General features: G+C 42.4%; 1 protein-coding gene across 1 annotated transcript in view; it reads right to left on the bottom strand.

The window, feature by feature from the left end:
* Positions 1–2,828: 2,828 nt before the first annotated feature.
* The window catches only part of LOC306976299 (uncharacterized protein), a 79,532-nt gene continuing 62,067 nt past the window's right edge, over positions 2,829–20,293 (bottom strand). Inside the window, exons 5-7 of the mRNA XM_079574219.1 lie at positions 16,146–16,224; positions 10,321–11,127; positions 2,829–3,098 (exon numbers count right to left, since the gene is read on the bottom strand). Coding sequence (XP_079430345.1) covers positions 2,858–3,098; positions 10,321–11,127; positions 16,146–16,224 — 1,127 coding nt within the window. The 3' untranslated portion in view covers positions 2,829–2,857. The remainder of the gene's footprint in view (positions 3,099–10,320; positions 11,128–16,145; positions 16,225–20,293) is intronic.

The raw sequence follows: 20,293 nt of genomic DNA, 5'->3' as shown, positions 1-20,293 counted from the left end.
AGGTTAATGCTTTGCAGTTGCCGCCGGTGATAAATAGTCCACGGGTTGCTGCAGGGTTGTTTCCAGGTAAAGTATAATAATTTTAGTCTTAAGTGACATCAAGTAATATTGGTGCCCCTAGAAAGAAAGAGAGGGATTTGTGGCAAAAAAAGAAAGTTTTCTGTTCAATCTAAACTTATTCTTAAAAATAGTCAAAAATGTATAAATAATTCTTAACTGATCAAAACTTCTCACATTAAATCCAAGTCGCTTTTCCCTTCAGTAGTAACTTTAACAGTATAAAAACAAACTAACCTGCTATCCGATATTGCACACTTTTTTTTAAAGAGCGTTAAACTCAAGCTAATTGCTAATTTACACTTACGGGCAAAAAGCTTTTTTTTTTTTTTATCAAGTAAATCACTACAGCAGAGCAAGGTAGAGAAGATCCAGGGGTTTACCTTTGTGGAAAGCACAGCGCGAATGGTCTAGAAAATAAAAAAGAAAATATTCCACAAATGTGTAAATCATCCGGACGAGGAGGAGGGAGAGGACGAGGAGGAAGACGAGGAGGAAGAAGGGGGCGCTCTGTCACATGTCATATCTCTTTCCTTTCGACTCCCCGTGCACACGGACCTCTGGGCGGGTTTGAACTGCCACGTGACCCGCTTAGCGTTGGCCGAAGTCTCTCCCGCCGATGTCGAGATGGAGGGAGACGACGGAGGAGACATCGGAGGAGACAACGGAGGAGACATCGGAGGAGACAATGGAGGAGACAACGGAGGAGACGACGGAGGAGACGCGACGGGGCTCGAGGGCGACGCTTCCAAACTCTCTACGCACTGCAACGAGAACAGACAAACACAACACGATTAGTGCATTAATTCAGAATGTGCCAGATGTTTTCCATTTCCAAACCCCCCAAACTCATTCATAACTTTCCCAATGCATTCCTAACACCCCCATTCTTGCCGGGATGAGTTTAAAAGCACATTTCACACTCTTCAGGGAGCATCGTGGTACGGTTTACGACGAGCATCTCTTCCAGGCGTACTTATTGCTAAAAGGAGTTCATAATACGGTGCACACAGCAGGAAAGGTCTCTAAGTGTCTAAGCGCACAATGTACCAGAAGGCAGAAAAAAATGGATTTCTCTCTGCTCTCTTGACAAAAAATGGTTTTAAAAAATGGGTATAGCCGGGGCTGGACTGGCCATTGGAAGCACTGGGAGTTTTCCAAGTGGGCCGACCAATGGGCGAGGAATGCACTTCTCTATGGTCCTTATGGTGGGGAGCTGACATTGCTGTAATACCACCCCCTGGTGGCCAGGGGCGACTCCAAGAGACACTTGGGACCATTGATTCCAATGGGACTTAAAACGTCCAAAGAACGGCTTAAAAGCCTGGCTCCAAAGAGTTTTTCTTTTTCTAAAAAACGCTATGACCCATGTGACAACGCTGGGGTAGGTGAAATATATTTTTAACCAGGCTGGTTTTTGTTTAGAAGCCTGAAAATTGGAAGCATTTTCAGTGCATTGACTGGCTTCAGAGCCTGTCAATCAAGCTCTGGAGCTCTGTGGAGGCTCCGCCCACCCCGCGAGCCCAGGGCTTCCCGCCCTTTTAAGGCGTAGGAGGAGACAGAGCGGCCATTAAGTTTCACACACGACTCGGGAACCTTTACAATGAATGGGGCTGAATGGGACCCACTCATCTTTATTATATTATATCTATGGGGCCGACACACTTTTGGACCGGTCAGACCAGAGAAGTGAACAGGCCTGTACTGCACCACACCGGCCCACAATTATGCAATTACATGATTCATCCACCATAGGTGCCTTTATACACCTTCAGATGGCATTAATATGACCATTGAAATTCAAGTCTGAGTCCATGATTACCTCTAGATTTCTAACTTGATTTTTCGGTTCTAGTGAAAGAGTTTCAAGGCCAATGACAACATCACTGTGTTTTTGTGGTCCAAAGACAGTTATCTCAGTTTTATCTGTATTTAACAGGGAGAAGTTGTTTTGCATCCACACACTAATGTGTTTCATACAATGACACAGTGTATCTACAGGCCCATGTTCACCCACCATCAGTGAAGCATAGATCTGAGTATTGTCTGCGTAAATGTCAATGTCACACTTTGCTACTGGACATTAATTGACCTAATACAGGGGTGTCGAACTCGTTTGGGTCGTTTGGGTTGTTTCTCAAAGCGCAACATAAAGTCATTATTCATTCACTCCACACTCGATGGCAGCAAGTTACTATAGTAGCCACAGCCGTCCTGAGGCAGACTCACCATTTACCACGTGGCTATAATATGCTGTTTATATTCTGATCTCTTATTATGTCAGTGCCCTCTGCTGGACACGTGTGGAATTCGTTCCGATTTTTTATTTAAGCTGCCCCCTAGTGGCTGGAGTGAGCAAACTGGTTATTCCATTAAAAATCCATAACTTCGCACAGGAATGGGCTAGACTTTTTTTGACATGCTCAGGAATTCATGCTCCTCAAAGGGCCACACTAACCATCTCGTGTGACCTTGACACATGTGACCTAATGGAAGCATGTACAGATTAAACAAGAGGGGCCCCAGAATCAACCCCTGAGGAACCCCACAGTTGTAAATGTTAGATGTAAAGTGCGACATAAACCCATGACATAAGTCCTGCATAACCTCCCTTCAAGGTGGATTAATCTAGCTGATGGTGGAGTTGGAAATGTTTTATTTAGGCGGTTTGCAATCTTAAAAAAAAAAATCTAATCTGTCAAAAAATGTCAGAAATATGAATATGTAGTCATGTTTCAGTCTCTCTTCCACAGTCAACCAAGTCTCTCAGTTTAATTAAAGTGTCTGAGCCTCGTGTGCGTCAGAGCGTTACCTCAGGCTCAGGCGGGTCCTCGTACATGTCCCACTGTGGCTCGGCGGGTGGGCGTTTGGAGCGGGACGACCCGGATGAAGCTTTCGTCCCGGAGGAGGAGGTCCTGGGGGGGCGAGTGGGGTCCGAGTCCGACTGGTCCGAGTCCCAGTCCGAGTCTCCGGTCACAGAACCGCAGCCGTGAACCGACACCTCGACCGGACAGGAGTCTGAGCTCTCCGAGTCCGAATCCCTGAGGACACAATGAGTCAGCGCTTTACTACACGAACGTACGGCTCTTATGCAACACGTTTCTTCACTTAAAGGGAGAGTTTGTAAGAGCAGCTGCACAGTCTTACCAAGAACACCTTTCATTCTCAATACTATGTCTTTCATGCCACAAATGCGAAAGGTCTGTAGATTTTTCATTTATGATTTGCAGACATTCCATCAAACCTAAGAATGAGGGGAAATTTTGAACTGGACTCCTTTAAAAAAGCCTTAGTAAATGTTTAATGCCAGTATGAATCTAACCGAATGTTTTTTAATGGTATTTAAGGCCTTGATTTTGGTACAATTTATAAAAAAAACATTAATACCCTGCGAACACCTCAGTAGTGGTCTCTCATCAACATTTATAAGCTTCTCTTGGAATAACATTGCCTTTCAGAATCCTGATGGCCTTTGCAAAGCACAATCCGCACATTCTAATGTCCACTTTCAGGGCCAATCCCACCGGCCTGGAGACTAGTTGGAGATTCGAGTTGCCGCTGGTCACGGAGATGACTCCGAGACATCTCAGTTTGAAAAAGTCTCCGTATGGTTTCTGCGTTGTTTCCGAAAGGTCTACGCACTCAAGCAGTTGTGTCGTGAATATTATTTGTTGTCCTCAACCCGAGGCATCATGGAGATCTAAAGGAGACTTCATATGACTCTTTTGGATCTCCTTAGTATCCGAGGTATCAGGGACATTGCAGAAAATCTCACAGGTCGAAAACAACCTGAGAGATGTTTATTTGGTCGGGACAGCGTATGTTAAAGGAACAGGCCACCATACTGAGACATGTTCTTACTAACTTCACCACGTTTGGAGCTATAGGAATATACTGGGAGAGGCCAAATGCAAACAACATCTTTGGTCGTTTTGCGTGATTGAGGGCACACAGTTCTTCCATACTGAGATATGTTCTTTCCTGAGCTTAGACGAGTTGATGTGTACCTGTCTGGTCTTTGTGCCGGTGGAAGAGCGTGGTAGCTTCCAACTTCCTCCTCGTTTGGAGCTATAGGACTATGTTGGGAGAGGCCAAATGCTAACAACATCTTTGGTCGTTTCGCGTGACTGAGCGCACACACGAAGATCAGACAGGTACGCATCAACTCGTCTAAGCTCAGGCAAGAACATATATCAGTATGAAAAAACGGTGGCCTGTTCCTTTAATACATGGGTCTCACTCATGTAAACACACCATATCAGATTGTAGGCATGGGCTAATTTCCATCTGTGCCCCCCGCATGCGCACTCTCAAACACACTCTTATTCATCCTGGCCTATTGTGCATGTTTTTAGAGGTAGGGTACCCGGAGGAAACCAGCGCAGACACGGGGAGAGCATGCAAACTTCACACAGAAAGGCCCCGTCCAGGTGGGAATGGAACCTGGGACCTTCTAGCTGTGAAGCACGAGCGCTGTACCGTCCACATGTCAGACCGCGGAGACTTTTTTTTTACAGAGACTCCACTGGATGTCTCGGAGACGTTTCCATGACCAACTGTGTTCTCCAACTAGTCTCCAGGCTGGTGAGAAAGGCCCTTTGTAATTTATGCGTGTGATCAACGTTGTGGAGACTGCCCGACACAGCAGTCTCCACAACGTCTCTGCAACTTGGAATAAAAACATACTGCCACATCCAGAACCTCCTGACTCAATTAATGGTTTTGAATAGCCAATATCACAGCAGGAGTTTCCTCACAGGACTCATGACCGTCCTCATGACTCACAGGGAAATCACTCATGACTGTGACAACTGTAATGTGTAATGTAACACTTTCAGTTTTGGTACTTACAAGCATGTCCACATGTCCAATCAGAGAGCCAACAGAGGCCCTTACAGTGGCTCTGAAACCAAAACTAGGAGCAGGCATGAGAAATAATGATTTAGATAAAAGGAAAGAAATTTAATGTAAGTTCGGCTTGTAAGAGAAAATGCTCACATGCCTGACCTTTAAAGGGACTGGATGCAAGTTTGTAATTTTATACTCACTACTGCCACCTCAGGACATATGCGTAACTGCAGCTTCCATATTAAGCTCGTGCATATAGTCCCTTTAAAGCAGAACTAAATAATGTGATTACCTTAATAAATCATTTTCGTAGTCCCTGTGGGGGTAGTACAAGTGTTTATGGGATGATCTCCCCCTGGTGTCTCTGGCCAGAAAACCATGTTGGCAACTTGACTGCCACTGGCCCGGAGCCACCAATACACACTAATAGAATCATGAAGAAGAAGCTAACATGCTAACAGGCAAAGCTAACTGCGGGCTAGCGTCACTTTAAACAGTATTTACAGCCAAGTTTGAGTGAAAAAAAATATTTCCATTGTATAATCGGATAATATCCCTCTCCCCCTTCGCTTTTCCTGTCAGCGTAGTATTTATTCTCCAAGACAATTATTAAGTTAAAAAATCTTAACTTGCTACGACACCTGCAGTTTCCCTTATGGCCTCTAGGGGCAAGAGTTACTTAGTACTGCTTTAAGTATGAAAAGCAAAAAGTTTTAGTGCGGAAAACTACATCAAAACTCATAAAACTTCCTCTTAATAAAAAGTATTTAAGCGCTCTATTTTAAAAGCTTGGCATGAGTTTTATTTACTGGTTCACTCCTTGTTTATATCTATTATTTTAGTCCTAATTTAGACCTAGAAAAGTCTGAGTTCAGCCATATTTAGTCAAGAGTTCAACAAGCTTTAAAAATGTACTCAAAACATTGACATATGTTTGGATTTTGGGCGATAATGTTCACCTTCCCTTTGCTAAATGGCACATGCAGCTTTTAATTCTCTTGAAAGTATATATAAGTAGCATAAAGGACCTAAATTGTGCGACTTTGCGGGTTTCCAAGTGGCAGTTTCCGCCAAGATCTAAAATAGCTAATTTCCAGTGACATGCCTCCCTTGGATTTGCCCGTTACATAATGTGGTTTGATGCCAACAGCCTCCTGCTCTGACGCGGCTGATCTGGCAGCAACCGGTACCTGCTGCGGGAAAAATCATGACACACACCTACCTGTACCGAGAGACATGGGATAAAACTCCAGACTCGACGTGACTAAAGTGGCATTCAGTGAGGAGGCTCTGCTTGGACTGGGATTGTGCGTCCTACTTACAGAGCGCTTGCACAAACTACACTAAAGAGAAAGTGTCGTGATCAAACTTCATTCTGACCAGGCATTGAGTGTATAAAGAAAATGTAGACATTACTAACATAAATCAGGCCTCATTTCCTAGTTATCCAGAGTGTTGTTGATTTCTGGAGATATATATTTCTTTTAATTTATGCAGTCCTTATATTTGAAGAGGTTAGCAGTGCTAGGCTAATGCTAGGCTAGCGCATGTCTATGGTAACTAGTAGCCTGCATTAAAAAACTCTTAAAAATCATGGGGTCATCCTCCAAACGTTGCCATATCTGATTTGTAGAAAGCTCCTTCATGTAGTAATGCCGGCCAGAGGTAAACAAACTACTGTAGATCCGGTAACCGAGCAGATCACTCCGCCACTGCGTAGCTACAACCAGGAAGCTGATGCTGCTCAAATATAAGTTATTTTAAATGCAAAATGGTTAGATTTCAAACATGATTTAGTCAACAAAGACATTTATATGGGTAGTCTGATGTTATATAAGTGATTTGCCTCAGGTGCACTGTGACGGACTGTTTTTAATGCACTCTACTAGCATAGACATGCGCTAGCCTAGCACTAGCTTAGCACCACTAAACTCTTGAAACATAAGGACTGCATGAATTAAAAAAAAATATATATATACTGTATATATCTCCAGAAAAAAGAAAGTAACACTCTGGATAACTAGGAAATGAGGCCCTATGTCAAAAATCCTGAAATATCCCTTTAAATGTATTGAATTGAGGAACTGTATCTTGTTTTGAGCAGTTTTCACCCAATCACAAAAAAAAACATGTACAATAGGCCAGGATGAATGAGGAAGTGTGCAGTCGCGCTTCTGTCACCGAGTACTGCTGCATATTGAAGCCTTTTTAGTGCGTTCCCCACACCTTTAACCTCCCACCCGAACCGAGGAGCACATTTTCTCAAATTCGGCTTTACCCAAATCAACTTTGTGAGAATTAAACTGTGACTAAAATGTCCAGATATTCTCGTCGAGTAAAATGATCCAAACTTCCAATGACAGAGCCTCATATCATTTAAAGCCAAAGGAACAGCTCTGTGCTCTTTCTTACAATAAAATGTTAGTACTTAAGGTTTGAATCATGCAGAATTCTGAAACTTGCAGTAAAAAGTACCATCTTCTGCAATTCAATAAGAAGTCACCCCTGGAGTATGGAGTCAATGTAAAAAATGTAAAGCGCTTTGTGACCATGTCTGTGAAAGGCGCTATACGAATAAAGCCCTTCCCTTTCCTGTTGGTAACATATTCCATTTGGAGCATGGCCAAGCGTGAGAAGGCTGAGTTTGCAAAAGCCGTTCTGCATTTGGGAATCCTGCACTCGCCCCAAACAGTCGACCAAGATGTCGTTTTGCAGCGTCCACTTTCACCACATGATATTACGACAGCGGCTCACATGCAGTACCAAGAAAGTAGATTCAAAATACAGACGATGTTTTCCACTTCCTTTAATCACCCAAGGCTAATTTGCAATGTCCGTCCCATTTACAGTAACATTAATTCTGACATTACAAAAAGGAAGTGCAATTGAGTGCAGTCTAAAATGATTGGTCTCTTTTTAAAACACGTTTTAGTTCTAAAGCCCCCAGATCTAATTCCTCTTTCAGCTCAGGAGACAAGGAGTTTCGGAGTTCTCCTCGTGTGATGGAGCTACAGATCGACTATGAGCCGTCTGAGAACATCAAGGCCTTGGTTGTGCAAACATTCATACATTAATTTGAAATTAAAGCAGAACTAAGTAACTTGTTTACCTTAATAAATCCTTTTCGTAGTCCCTCTGGAGGTAATATACAGTAAGTGTTAATGGGATGATTGGAGGGTCTTTCATCTTCCCTTGGCTCTCTGGCCAAAAGACCACCTTACGGGTCCCAATACACACTAATAGAATCACGAAGAAGAAGCTAACAGGCTAATGGACAAAGCTAACTGCGGGATAGCGCCATTTAAACAGTAATGATCTCCATTGTGTAATTGGATGTACAATATCCCTCTCTCCCTTTGTCTTGTCTGTCAGTGTAGTATTTACTCTCACAGACAATGAGTAAAAAAACGCAACATGCTACGGCACCTGCAGTGGCGCCTATGGCCTCTAGGGGCACGAGTTACTTAATTCTGCTTTAACCTCTGCAATACTACACAATGGTGCGTTCTGAGAGGTGTTTTACCAATCAGTCTTAAAGGCCTGATTGTTGTGATTGTTTCCTGTGACCAAGAGGTTAAACACAACCAGTGCTTAACTTAACTTGTTTCTTGCAGTTCTTCAGGTTAAAGGATCCGGTTTGTATTTTGGAGGAACCGGCAAAGATTTGAGATGATGTAACGGTGTTTAATGAGAGTGTTCAGGTAACTGTTTTCCTCCGAATCCATCAATCCAAATGTGTTCCTGAAACGACTAATTTACAAATTAAGCTCTGTTCACAACCCTCCTGTCTGCAGTGGTTTGTAGTTCATCTGTCTCATTATTTTCATGCCACATTTCATGGCAATTTGTAACAGTTTGACGCTGGGCTGGACAGCTATGCATCTGTACCACTGCAAGTTTGGAATCGTTTCTGTTTTGAGATTAGGTGCTACTAGTGTGAAATATGACCTGAAATCACAAAACGACACTTCCTTGTGATTAAAGGATAATTATTGTTTCTAAATTTCTGAGCGTCTGTTCAATGAAGCTATGTTACATTAGTCCTAGAGTGCTGAAGTCATTTTTCTCTTTATTTCAGGTCGATTTATCCGTCAATGGGGTAAGAAATATGCACTTGTCCCAGTTTCACTTTCTTACTTGAAGTGAGATTATCTTAGAACTAGTCTGAAACGTCATCAAACAAGCAAAATAATCTTTGTCCAATCAGGGAAAAAAATCTAAATGAGTAAAAACCGCTCAAAACAAGATTAATCTCTTAAGCCACACATGAACCAAGCACATTTTCTCCAATTTGGCATTACCCGAATCTAAAAGCTTCTTGAAAAAAAAAAATCACAAAGCAAGCAACAAAAACGGGGCGAAAAAGCAACATTAACTCAATTAAAAAAGCGTCAAAAATACGGCAACAAAAAGCAAGGGAAAAAAAGAGATGAAGAAAGAAAAAATGATGAAAAATGTGACAAAAACCCGGCGCCAATGCAAAAACAAAAGTCACAATCAGTTTCATGGGCCTTAGCTTTCAAACTAGGCGTTATACTGGCCTATTCACCTTATTCCGAAAGTTTGCGTGGGCGCCGCTATGAATTGTGTCTGCCCCTTCTCTCCTATTAGTTAACATGGGACTAAAGAAGTCCAGATAAATCCACATACAAACAAAGCCGATTTTAGGCCGCGCAGAGAAACAGTACCGTTGTTACGACGTCTCTGCAACTTTTACTAAAGCGATGACATCACAGCGCCAGAGTGGTGTCTGTGATCCATAATCTACTGACCTTATAATGAGTTTGTATAGTTATGTATTTATGCAACTGAAGCACTTTGAATTGCCTTGTGTATGAATTGTGCTCTACAAATAAACTTGCCTTGCCTTTTACTCATGGATCTATGATGGTTTACTCTACTCCTCTTTGCTCCACTGCTGTTTTTGGACTGACAGTAAAAGTCACTGACAGGTTTTTCTACTTTCGTCTCTTTACGTCTGAAGACTAAACCTGCAACCTCATGTCCTCTGTAGCTCACCCTCTACATCTTGTTCTATATTCCGTGTTGGCATCACAGCGCCTCACACAGGCCTGGAAGATGAATTGCAAGGTTTTCACAGACCTGAGTCGACCCATGTGGCCACACACATTTACTAAGCTGGCTTCATGCTTACAAAGAAAGTTTCTGAAATTATAAGTGTTTTGTCTTCGTGTGGATATAGTCTTTATGAACATTTTCCCTCGTTCTCCGCTTAATGAACGGGCTTCGCACTCTACTGGAAGTGTCAAGACAACAGAAGTGCTGAGACAAAGACAAAAAGCTTTTAGATATGGGTTAAGCCGAACTGGAGAAATCTGCTTGGTAAGAGGTGAATATTCTCAAGTCAAGTCATTCAAACCCATACTTCATATTGCCCCCTCCCTCCGCACATACCTGCCACTGTACCCCGTCGTTCCGGGAGGTCCCAGCAGGAGGCAGGCGGGCGCGGCCAGGTACACAAAGCTGTCCGTGCACAGGAAATCCCCTTCCTCCGGCTTCTGCGGGACGAGCTGACCCGCCTTCACCTCCTGCAGCAGCTTGGCCTGGTCCAGCTGCGCGATGCCCTCGGACTGCATGGCCGCGATCTCCTTCCTCACCTCGCGCGGGGAGCCCTTCAGCATCGCCGCGGTCACCTCCCCGTGCGAGGACGGGGGTCGCGCCGACACCGCCAGGTAAACGAAGCTGTCGGTTTGCGCGAACGGGTCGATGTCGCTGCAGTCCAATCCCGATGTTCTCGTCGCCTTCTTGCCCGTGTCGAAATGATGCTTAAACGACTGCTTAATCGGAGACCTGCAAAGCGGAGATTCGCCGCCCATGATCGTGACCTTCTTCCTCGGGGGTAGCTCGAGACCTTTCGGGGGAGAGCTATCCTCAACCGGGGCGATAATGGACACCGTTCTGGGGCCGATTTTACTCTCAACAGCCACGCCTTCCCCGTTGTCGTCTTGTATGGAGGTGTGGAGCAGGGAGGGGTAGCACCACTGCAGTTCTGCGCTCTCCTCTCGCCCCCACTCCTTCAGCCCGTCTTCCCCGTCCTTGTCCAGCGACGTGCTGCTGCTGCCCAGGTCGGACCCGCTGATGGGCTGGTCGCTGTCCGAGCCCGCCTCCTCCTGGCTCTGGTTGGACAGCGACAGGAAGATGCCGCTCGAGTCGGACTCCAGCGTGAGGTTGGAGTCGGGGGAGCTGTCCTCTTTCGCCGGACTAGAAGAGAGAGAAAAAATAAACGGAAAAAAACAAAACAAAGGACAACAGAGCCGTCAATGACAAGCCGAGGTGCTGGAGAGAGTGAACGCTTTCCACCCCTCTGGCTACAGTTGCCATGGACACTGGTAAATTTGTCTTAACCTACTTTTTTTCCGATCAAGGACGGAGATGCTTTTTCTCTGCTCTCCAAACTTAAGCGCAAAGGATTATTTAGAGACTGAATATATGCACTGCCTGAAAATAAATAAGTCGCCATCTGGATTTAACAAACTGTTCTGGTCTGGGGCTGTTGCAGAAACACTATGACGACTTGAACGTCCTGATTGACCAGGTTATTCCATCAATCATCTGGCTCACATTGTTAAAGAGTGGAGCATCATTTTACATGGATCGGCCGCCACAGAGTCCAGATTTAACCCCATTGAGGATCTTTGAGATGTGCTGGAGGAGCGGTCGCACTCTCCCATCATCAATACAAGACCTTAGCGAAAAATGTAAAATACTTTTGACATTGCAGAAGCTTATCAAAACAACGCCACAGTGAATATAAAATGCACTGGTAACTTTGAATGCAGTATTTCTACCCCCACTAATAAATCCAGGCTAAAGTCAAGATACTCTGAAGGCAACACTCCTAACCATCTTCATGTAAAGTAAAATCAGTTTTGCCTCACAGAGTATATTCTTAAAGCATTAATTAGCCTGCTGCTAGTACAAATCGGTACAGATGGCTGAAGAACTTGATGCATTAATGTTTAGGAAAAGAAAGGACCACTTGATGCTGCCTAGTTTGTATTTTGGATCATTTTTATCGGATGTGATTTGCGATTGATGGCATCAGTGAGGATGTAGTTTATTTTAAATGTCGCGTAGTTTAGTTGTACTAGCTTTGTTTTCTCCATTCATTCCCAGGGTTCAGTTGCATTCATTGCATTGTTGTCCCATGTTCAATAAATATTGGTCATGTCGTGTTAAAAAGTACAGAAATATTGTTTTAATTGAGTAAGAAACAAATGTTTTATTTGATATAAATAGAACTGAATTATTTTAAGAGTTTGAAACAAGAAAGTCCATGAACAAATGTAGCTTAAAGAGACTAGATGCAAGTTAGTCATTTTATGCTCACTACTGCCACCTCAGGTCATACGTGTAACTGCACCTTCTATATTAAAGGGACTATACATAGTATAAAAAATGTTAAAATTATGTATTTTCCTCCCCCTACATGTTCCAGCAATGTCCTAATGTGTAGAATGAGCTCAGACCTGTTCACCACAACTGCCTCTAAAATCCTGTCACTCAAAAAGTTGTTACTTCGGGTCCGAAGTGCCGTCATGCACGGGCTTAATATAGAAGGTGCAGTTACGCGTATGGCCTGAGGTGGCAGTAGTGAGTATAAAATGGCCAACTTGCATCTAGCCCCTTTAAGCATGTGCAATGCATGACGTCTTTTTGAGTGACAGTGCAGGATTTTAGGGGCAGTAGGGGCATAATATTAACATTTTTAAACTCTGTATAGTCCCTTTTAGTACAGAAACATTGTTTTGGAGTAAGAAACAAATGGTATATTTGATATAGATAGAACTGAATTATTTTAAGTGTTTGACAGAGGAATATCTATGAACAAATGTAGCTTAAGTCTATGCATCCTATAACTGAAATAAAATGTTTTCTTTCCAGATATCCAATCCACTTATTAGCACTATTAAATAAAAGTTGACCAAAGTGCCGAACATAAAAGACAAAAAGACAATATAAAAACACCATCATAAATACACATATACAGTGGTATAAGAGGACAATCTGAACAGTGAAAGTCAAAGTCTAAACTAGCGAAATGCCAAAGAGAGCATAAGGGAGTCAGCCTGTCTAATATGTAGCTCATTCCGATCTCAGCAAACGTGCCGGGGAGTATGAGACGAGCAGGTCGGACAGATAACGCGGAGCAAGGGCACTGAGGCATTTAAACACAAATAAAAGAATCTTAAAATCAATTCTGTATCGGACTGGAAGGCAGTGGAGGGAAGACGAAACAGATGAAATGTGATCATGCTTTCGTGAGCCAGTTCTGAATCAGCTGCCGGGGTACAAGACGGCAATGTTTTATTCAAGGTCTTTGGAATTAGGTTTGTAGGAGCTAGAAACGAGACAAACCATGGCTAGAAGTTTGCACCGAACTTCCTTTGAGGCGGCAAATGTGTGAAAACTGAAGAAAGCAGTGAAATGACTGGATGCAAATTTGTAAGATTCTAAATATGAAGTTCAAGTAGGTTTTAGATACTGAAAGAGGATGAATGGGATGAATCATGCTGCAGGTGTCTTTCTCAGCCAAATAGAAAAATCCATAATGTAACACAGACCGAATGAGACAGTCCAATCACCCGGGGCAACGGGAACAGATTAAATTGTTAATTAGATCTTTCCGAATGAGTTTCCAGCTATTAGAAAACCTTACTCCTTTCTACATCGAAGAGTCTAGTTAAGCCTGATGCCCTCTTCTCATATGGGCTTTTATTTATATATTTATTCTGTATTTAAAAGTATTTGGGGGATTTCTTGTTGTTTTGTCAGGTGAACATGAGGTTTCTAATGGGCCTTTTCCTATATCAACTTTTTTTTTTTTTAAGTTTCAGAAGCCCCCTCCTGGAACCGCCACCTTAACGTGGTGGAGGGGTTTGAGAGCCCGAATGATCCTGGAGCTCTGTTGTTGGGGCTTGGTGCCCCTGCAGGGTCTCCCATGGCAAACAGGTCCTAAGTGACAGGTCAGACAAAGAGCGGTTCAGAAGCCCCTTATGAGAGACAAACAGGCCCGGTTAGAATCATGAGGCCGTCTCTCTATGGACCCACCACATGGGTCCACACATGGAGGAGCCATAAGGGGCTGGTGCAATGTGATTTGGACAGCTCCAACAGCTGCCCCCACAATCTGGCAGCAGACAAGTGGAAGAAAATGGATGGATGGATAAGTTTCAGAAGCATCAAGTGGTCCTCAATAATCTTCCAGCCTTCAAACTTAAACTAAAATATTACTGTGGCCTTTGCGACGATAGCGACATACACAGGTGAGACACTGCAGGTGAGCACAGAAAGCAGTAACATTTAGAGCAGGGGTGCCCAAAGTGTGGCCCGCCGGAACAATTCCGTTGGCCCGCCCGAGGGTGACCTACTTTTGGCAGCATCTGGTTAATACCAATTCTCTCCCATTCATTCTCATTGTTAAATTTGGATGCAGTACACTTTTTGGCCAACAGGGTCAAATTGGGGGGCGCTGTTTCACTCCTTTCGCAAAGTTAAGGAAACACTGTTGTGGCGTCTTGTTGTTTATCACAGAGCGTTGTAGCATCATCTTTCTCAGTTTTCACTTTTGACATCAACAAAGGTACATGTTAAAAACGATCAAATGTAGCATTTTCTTTGAGTTAACAAATGAAGGAGGTAAAGTCACTGCAGGTAGGCTTTTGTAAAACTGTTGTTGTTTACTACAATTGTTGTTTTGTTCTACTAAAACTAGGATTTTGCCATAGTAACGTTTGTATTAATGTAGATAGAATCAAATGGAGACAAAAAGTTTGGGCACCCCTGATTTAGAGAGAAGTTTTCTGTCATTTTATGCGTTCGTATAAAAATGAGGTATTTGCTGCATCAAAACTGCCAATACTTTCAGTGACACTGTTTAAATAAGGGATAGAGCCAGGTTTAATTTGAGTTTTTTGCATATTTGAGATATAAGCTACAAAGATGTGTTCAGAGGGGATTTTGAATATCTTGTTTAGTGTTTGAAGCAGCATTTATAAGTGAAAATTCAGTTCAAAGCTCAATAAATCAGGCCAGGAATGAGATATCAAAACATCCCTTAGAAAAAAACTTCAAAGCATTGTTAACTACAAGATGTTTGGAGACTGTAGGAGCTACTAAAAAGGAGATGTTGAGATCATTGTTTTTGGCCCACAGGCACAAAGACAAAGTGTTATCAGTCACCTTGAGTCTCTCTCTCTAAAACCAGAAAATCAGGTTAGAAATCTAGGAGTAATCATGGACTCAGACCTGAACTTAAACAGCCACATCAAAGCAATAACATCAGCAGCTTTTTACCATCTGAAAAACATTGCTAAGATCAGAGGAATAGTGTCAAAACCAGACTTAGAGAGACTTATCCATGCATTTGTCTCCAGCAGGTTAGACTACTGTAACGGCCTACTCACTGGCCTCTCTAAACGAGCTATCAGACAGCTACAGTACATCCAGAACACTGCTGCTCGAGTCCTGACAAGAACCAGGAAATACGACCATATTAGTCCAGTGCTCCGGTCTCTGCACTGGCTTCCTGTCACTCAGAGAATAGACTTTAAAACAGCTCTGCTTGTCTACAAGTCTTTTCATGGTTTAGCACCAAAGTACATCTCTGACATGTTAGAGCCGTATGAACCATCTCGGGCCCTGAGAACTTCAGGGAGGGGTCTCCAGGCGGTTCCCAGAGTCGGGAATAAACACGGTGAGGCTGCGTTTCAGTTTCATGCAGCTAAAATCTGGAACAGTCTTCACGAGGACGTGAGACAGGCCTCAACTCTGACAATGTTCAAATCCAGGCTGAAAACAGTTCTTTTTACCGATGCATATGACTGAAAGTATTTTATCTGCACTCTCGCCTTTTTACTGTAATTGATTAATTCTATGTTGATGTTTTTATTGATTCTATTTGTTTTCAACTGTGAAGCACTTTGAATTGCCTTGTGTATGAATTGTGCTCTACAAATAAACTTGCCTTGCCTTGTTGCAAGAGTGTAAAAAAAAAACAATATTTGTGAATAAACGTGGGAAACCGATCTGAGGTGCCAATCTTAATTAAGAACAATATCTAACTAATAAAAGCCACTCTAACTTGCTTTTGTCGTGCATTTTCTTGCCACAATAACACAACTCGGCACCGTGTATTCACTTATTACAACAGCAAACCCCCAACAGATATTTTTCCTGTATAAAGTCACATTCAGACACGTTAGTCTCAGTTCATTTACCTCGTCCCAGCGGGAGGCCGGTCGGCGTCCGCTGTGGGAGACGTGAGCTCCAGATTGACTTGCGATCGGCTCCCGACCCCTGATGAGACAAAGCACAAGCATTTCAAGTTACAGCCACGTTTATTCATCTCGAAAGACGTCTGGACTCGCACTGGATGTGGAGCTGCCGCAGCCGGGCAGGAACAAAGAAACAAAAGCTGGGTAATAAACGTAGTGTATTTTTACAGCGTAGAAAAGGTTAAATCATCAACAGGCCGCATATACTGTAAGGACTGTGGCCTCATAAATAACAACATCTTATTGCGCTTTATCAGCCTGTGTCACATGTTTCTCAAAGTGCTACATATAGTCATTGTTCATTCACTCCAAACTCGATGACAGTAATTTCGTTAAAAATCCATAATGATTCCCACCAGGACGAGGCCTTTCTGTGTGGAGTTTGCATGTTCTCTCCGGTTTCCCCTACCACTAAAAACATGTACAATAGGTTCCCATCTGGGGCCAGGACTCCCCTGAAAAAGAGATTCTTAATCTCGGTGGGACTATCCTGGTTAAATAAAGGTCAATACAATAAAAAAAAAAATGCAACAAAAAACCTTAAAAAATGTGATGTAAACGCAGCAATAAAGCTATAAAAAGTTAAAGCAATAAAAAAGTGACAAAAACGGAACACAAGAGTAACAAATAAGTGACAAAACCGCCACAAAAGACCAACAAAGACATGATAAAATGTGACGAAAATGTTAAAAAAAAACTGTCAACCCAACAGCAATACGAGAAAAAACCTTGGTTTAGATCAATATTGTAGCTTTCAAATGAGGCTGTGAACTCTCCAGTCCAGAAGCTTTTAGATTTGGGTAAAGCTGAACTGGAGAAAATGGTTACGGCGGGGGGTAAGTAATGTAATCAAAGCTAAAGGCAGTCCGACAAAACATTTCAGTGTTTTGGTGGTGACTTTTGTTCTATTCTGTGAGGAAATAAAAGATCATCCGCTTTTAGTTCTTCACAGCATTAATTTGAAATCAGGGCTGGTGTAATTTGTTTTGGACTGGGAACTTTAATGCCACCTTTCCGTGCAGAATACTTTGGCTCTTGTATTGTTTCACCGTCACATTTCCAAAAGTGAAAGAGGTCCCTCAGTCGACTCATGAATTTCAATGAACGGAACCTCATAATGAAGCAATTACAGGAAATAGACTTTACCCTGGTCTTCTGTGGAATAACATTTGCATAAAAGCCACTGTTTTGTTTATCTGCACTTTTTGGTTTGTCGATTTAACTCTTCAGGGGTTCATTCAGAGCAGCGTTTATATCCGGGACGAAACAATGTGGTCAGATGACATCACAATATATAAATTCTGCACATTATTGTGAGCTAGATATGAATAATAATATAATGACTGTCCAGGATGTTGTGCTGCTTTACTAAACCACTATGACTTTCCATTAAATGCATGCAAAACTGATAAGCTGTTTTTTCATTAAATTTGGCCAAAACAAAACTCAAAAAAGGCAAAATCCAAAACAAGACTAGCCGAGGGGGAAGAAAATCTCTCATGGGAATAAAACTTTTTCACATTTTTTGCTGTTTTGTGGTGGACTATAAACATATTTATTACGCACCAATAAAGTCGAGCCAAAATCGGTCCATATGGATGTTTTTCCACAGCAAATTGCTCAGTAGGAGTGAAAAAACAGCCCACGTAGCTAGCGTTCGCTTAATGTAGCATGAAGCTAACATCAGCCTCCTAGTTAGCATTGTTCGTTTTTTAACCTGTTGAAGGAACAGGCCACCGTTTCCACATACTGAGATACAGTACGTTCTTACCTGAGCTTAGACGAGTTGATACGTACCTGTATATAATTGTAATTGCTAGTGTAAATACTGTAAATGTTTGTTGATGGGATCCTTTTGCTGGTTTATATGTATTTTATATTGTGAATGGACTCTAAAGTAAGATGCTCATTGGCCACTGTATAATCCTACTGTTACTTTGAGTTTGCCCAGGGACTACAGATGAAAATTAGCTTGCAGCTATCTCTGGTCAGTGCAACACAATTGTTGTGCAATGTCCCTGTCAAATAAATAGATAAACTGTCTGATCTTTGTGTGTGTGCGCTCAGTCACGCAAATAGACCAAAGACGTTATTAGCATTTAGCCTCTCCCAGCATATTCCTATAAGTCCAAACTGTGGTGAAGTTAGAAGCGACCAATATAAATACAGTTACGTGAAAAGTTACATGATCCAAGTCTAGTTACACAAAACAAACATGTTGATTTTCTAAGAGGATAAAAAGGGCACTATACTTCAAGGTGTAATACCTTAGGAGCACTTCAACGTCCGCGCAGTGAAGTCGAAATCATGTAACTGTATTTAAATAGGGAAAACGTGGAACAGCTTGGTAGCTTGTAACTTTACCCCAGTTTGGAGCCATTGGAATATGCTGGGAGAGGCTAAATGCTAACAACGTCTCCATTTACGTGATTGAGCGCAAGCATAAAAATCAGACAGGTACGCATCAACTCGTCTAAGTTCAGGTATGTAAAAACGGTGGCCTGTTCCTTTAACCCCCACTTACACAAGCACATTTTCTCCAGTTATTATCCAGCTAGGCATTACCCAAATCTAAAAGCTTCCTGAATAAAGAGACGTAAATGAGGATGAAAAAGCAACAAACACACAACAAAGTTGCAAAAAGGCATGTTTAAGAGGTTAAGTCAGGGGTATCAAACATCCGGCCCCTGCCCTGTAGAGCATAAATCCCAGAGTATGTAAAAAAGTAAGTCTCTAGCCCATTCCTGTGCACAGTTATGAATGTTTAAAGAATAACGAGACTGCCCATTCTAGCCACTAGGGAGCATTACATTTTAAAAAGGAAAGAGTTCCACACGAGTCCAGCAGAGGGCACTGACATAATAAGAGCTCAGGATGTGAACAACACATTATATAATCACGTAGTAAATGGACAGTCTGTCCCAGGGCACCGAGTGTGGAGTGAATGAATACTGACTATGTAGTACTTTGAGTAAAGTGCAATACAAGTGTAAGCCGTTGTGATTAATGAAGCCTCAGGTAAGTCAGGGCTTTGACCAAATCACAGCTCATTATTATTCATTTATTGGAAAAAATGTCTCTATTTTATGCGGCCCACGACTCGCCGTGGGAGCTGGATTTTGACCCGCGACCCAAAATGAGTTTGACACCCTTGGGTTAAGTATTTATGAGCTGTTGAACGACTCGGCTCCACTTCATTTCTCCGTGTTTTAATTTAGTAGAAAATTATATCCATAATTTAGCATTTGTTAAAGTAATGGTGGAGAAATGGGAGAAAGTTGTGTCTTTTTCCCTCTGGCTGCTTTGAACATGACCACATGCGTTTCCAATGACATCACGCATAGCTCCAGCGACCATTTTGAATACCTAAGTAGCATTATACATAACTACAACATGTAACAATATCGCTACTCAGGATGAAAATGAAAGACAACTGATTGACAGTGGCATTTTTATGTACTCGTAATCATTGCTCATGAAGCTAAAACACAGACCCAGATAAAACCAGCAAATGTGGCTCAGACGTAGCAGCTCTGTCTGTGGAGCTACAGCAGGATTTACTAAAGATCTGCCTCACTCCTCAGGCTAAACTAACCCATCAAAGAGGAAACAGAAAACCTTTGTCTGTGATTTTTACAGTTCGTCATGTCAACAGAGTCTCAGTCTGAGTCAGTATTTAAGCTGCTCAAGACGCTAGCATGCTACTGGTTAGCATTTAGCTTCAACCATTGACATTCAATCAACTGTCAATGGCTTCAAAACGATCAACACATCCATGAACACTGAGGAAATACTACAGTAACAGCTCAGCTCTGACCTCTGTCACATGTTGTATCCAAGGCTAGATGTTTCAGGGCTTTTTCTTGGAGAGGTCGGAGCTGAGCTGTTAAAGCTAAATTCTAACCGGTAGCATGCTAACGTCTTAAACAACATTAAACTTCGCTGGTTTCTTGACATAAACGTGCGTCTCTGGGGCCGTGTTTTTACTCTTATCTTCTTTAGCAATGATTACGAGGAAATAAAAATGCCCCTGTCAGTCAGTTGTGAGATATTGTTACATGTTGTAGTGTTGCATAATTCTACTTCGGTAT

The sequence above is a fragment of the Gobius niger genome (genome assembly GCF_951799975.1).
Source record: "Gobius niger genome assembly, chromosome: 16".
Lineage (NCBI taxonomy): Eukaryota > Metazoa > Chordata > Actinopteri > Gobiiformes > Gobiidae > Gobius > Gobius niger.
Note: the sequence above shows the minus strand (reverse complement) of the source record. Positions and strands in the feature narration are given on the sequence as shown.